Source organism: Vanessa tameamea, chromosome 6 (assembly GCF_037043105.1).
Source record: "Vanessa tameamea isolate UH-Manoa-2023 chromosome 6, ilVanTame1 primary haplotype, whole genome shotgun sequence".
Classification (NCBI taxonomy): Eukaryota; Metazoa; Arthropoda; class Insecta; order Lepidoptera; family Nymphalidae; genus Vanessa; species Vanessa tameamea.
In genome coordinates this window covers 9,149,135-9,152,566 of record NC_087314.1, presented here as the reverse complement: position 1 = coordinate 9,152,566, position 3,432 = coordinate 9,149,135, and the positions used below count along the sequence as shown (strand labels likewise).

At 29.5% G+C, this 3,432-nt stretch overlaps 1 protein-coding gene across 1 annotated transcript; it reads left to right on the top strand.

Moving 5' to 3' along the window:
- LOC113393332 (uncharacterized) lies at positions 1-1,121 on the top strand. The gene is made up of 4 exons (XM_026630152.2): positions 1-153; positions 321-461; positions 547-581; positions 722-1,121. The coding sequence occupies exons 1-4, from the start codon at positions 145-147 to the stop codon at positions 1,023-1,025; spliced, it is 489 nt and encodes a 162-aa protein (XP_026485937.1). The 5' UTR covers positions 1-144; the 3' UTR covers positions 1,026-1,121.
- Positions 1,122-3,432: the final 2,311 nt, after the last annotated feature.

Genomic DNA, 3,432 nt, shown 5'->3' with positions numbered 1-3,432 from the left:
CCTTTAAATTAAACCAATTAATTATTGCAATAATTACTCATCCTAGTGTTGCACCTACACGCAAATCCGGTGAATAACTATTTCAATTTCCTTTAGTGTATTTACAAATTAATCCAGTAGTGTAAAGTTGGCCAAGCATTCAACATGATTCGGGTAAGTAGAATAACCTTTTTATTTAGGTACTTTCATTGAATTTTGAAAAAAAATTAAAAACAGAAACACATCTATAAAATATGCAGAGAAAAATGATTTCAAATGCTATTTTTTAGACTGAAAGTACTGAGATATAAACTTATGTTTTTTTATTTTAATTTACATAGGGTGTAGTACTCGTCGTGGTCTTGGTGATTGGTGTCATAATAAATGAAGGAAAATGCGAACCATCGACTCTACAGGCGACTCTCAATAATCAATATTATTTAGGATCCGGGGTCGGCCAATCAAATGTAAAAAATTATAATGTTAGTAAATTATATTTTGACATAAAGCCTATTAAATGTTAGTACTATTCTACATATTACTTAAAAACTTTTTATTTACTTTCAGGCCATAGAACATACTTTAAGTGAAGAAGAAAACAAGTAAGTAAAAAGTTGCGAAATTTTTAATAGATAAAAAATATTAAAATTAAAAAAAAATCATTATATTACCATTTTTTAGATATATGGAATTTATTTATGCGATAATTTGAGATCCAAATTAACATATAAACTATCCACAGGATCGTACAGGATGTCTACAGTCCAGACTACTATGAACCTAATATTATATTAGACTACAGATATTTAAAGACGGGCGGCAGAGGTTACGCCAGAAGTGACGGAGGGCAAATCCTTATCCTACCAAAGAGAAACCAAATGCCTAATTTATACAACAACTATGATACGCTCATTGAATATTTACGCCTGAAACATCAGAATCAAATAAATCAGTACTGGAAAATGGATCCTCAAGAAACGTCGAAAGGGGAAGACGCTATTTACAAATCTTTTGCTGACAAAGGCTGGGCCGCATACATCCGTTAAACGTTTCGTGACAAAATAATATTTTATATTCCATTGAAATATTTGATAATAAATAATTCATATTATCATACATTTAATAAAATGGTTCCTATCGAATTTAAAGTATTTAAAAATACACTTTTTTCACGAATAATATAAAAATATTTTTAATTTCATAATATTTTTTCTATTGTTCGGTTTCAAATCTATGCGATCTCAACATTAAATTTATTCAATATAGATTAAAAAACAAGATATAATTCTTTCATGACGATATTATTAATACGAATAAAAGGCCTCACTACAATTCAGTGATAACAATCATTTTGACGCTTAAGATTGGTTTAAGCCTTAACTTAATGGACTGCTTACTCTTGACAGATTGCTGAGATCAGATGTTTATCTTTGTCCAAAGGCTAATAAGTAATAACCAACGAACTCATGATTATGTACATAGCGAAATTTAAACCAGTTTTCAATATGAAATCAGATATGTGAGTAAAACTCGTAACTATTGTATTAGTCAACTTTTGTGTATAAACTTAGAGACATACATAAATAAAATAAATATATCTAGATATAGGCTTTTGAGATTAGATAAAATATAATTAAAAATAACTTTAAGTGTCAATTAATAACATGTACATGTAAAAGAAGTTTTTTTCATTCAAAGTTAATTTATTACATGAATCATGAATTAAAGCTAATGTAATAAAATTGCACACTTAATGCATTATTATTGGTTAATAGAATACATCGTTCAATTTCGACACTTAAGTAAATTTAAAAACCTTGAAGAGAACAAAGGAAGGAGTTTCCACAGCGAATACATTATTACACTGATTTGTTTCGGTTTTAAATATTGTGTACGTTGCAAAAATCGCATATTATGGCCATTAAGGTAAACATTAAAGTAATTTACATATGCACAATATATCTATATCTCTTTTTGATAAATTAAAAATATATATATAATTTAGACAACAGTGATTTTCATTATCATTTCGTGGATTATGTTCTAAGTAAAAAATTTAAAACACATTTTTATTTTCTTTAGATATAAGCAAATCGGCCACCTGATGGTAATTGCTCACCATCGCCCATAGACAATGGCGCTGTAAGAAATATTAACCATTCCTTACAATGTCACCAATATGCCTAAGAACAAAGATATTATATCCCTTTTGTCCCTTCAAACCGGAACACAACAATACTGAGTACTGCTGTTTGGCGGTAGAATATCTGATGAGTGGGCATCTCATAATTTTCAATACAAAGTTTTTTATACAACTGAGAGAATGGGTACCATACGTATACGAGACGCGAATGATACGCGGAATCTACGGTCATTCATCAATTTATCAGTTTTTGCATTCTAGAACGTATCAGTACGTTCATACAACGATTATGGTATGATGAGACAGTTCTTTTTCATCAATAGGATCGAAATTGCGATTAAACAAATAAATGCTGCTAGCCCTCTTGCTATCATTGCACGCGGCCATGATTTGTACAGTATTATATTATAGTAGCCATTTTAAATTTCGATTTGTATGTACTTAAATAAATAATTCTTATATAAATAAAAAATATATTATTTTAAATATCTATAAGAACTAAATGATCGGATACACGGGTAGTTGGATTATAAATTTAAATAACTTTAACTCTAAAAAAGACAGGAATACAAGCGAAGCATCTTGCATGCATACAATGAAATATTCGAACTAATAATCTACTTATTATTCTCCTTTTACAAAAACCTGTGTCAGGAGTGGATACAACACTATAATATAATAACCAGATCAATATACACTTTGCAATATATAAACAATCTATTTGTCAACAACGTTGTTTTTTTTATTCTAGACTAGCGACCCGCTCCGGTTTCGCACGGGTGCAATGCTGCTACTAAATATACTACAGAATGTCTTACACCGTTCACAGTTTTACAATCGTTAAACAATACAAACTGCTATGTCCCTACGTTATAAATATGTAGTATCTTTGAAAGTATTCATTTAAATTACTTGCTGTAAAGGACCATATTGATCTATATTAAATGCACAATGTATTTAAGGTACTTAATTGGATAAGGATTTATACTGTATTGCTTAAAATGGCTTCGAAAATAAGCCATTATTTATCGTAAAAAGTAAAGGATAAAAAATAGTTATTGTGGGTTGTCCCTAATACATAGACATATACCATTGCAGATATTTTTGAAGGCCTTATTAAGGTGTACAGTAGGTGTAGGTGCACTGTAGTACATTATTTTGATTTATCTCGTAGGGTTGAGCCAGCATTTGCAATGTAAGCGCAAAAAATGTGTTTATTTACGACATCACTTTGGAAACCTCTAAAATTATCAGTGTTTCTCTACTATATTGTGCATGTATTATACATATAAACCTTCCTCTTGAATCAA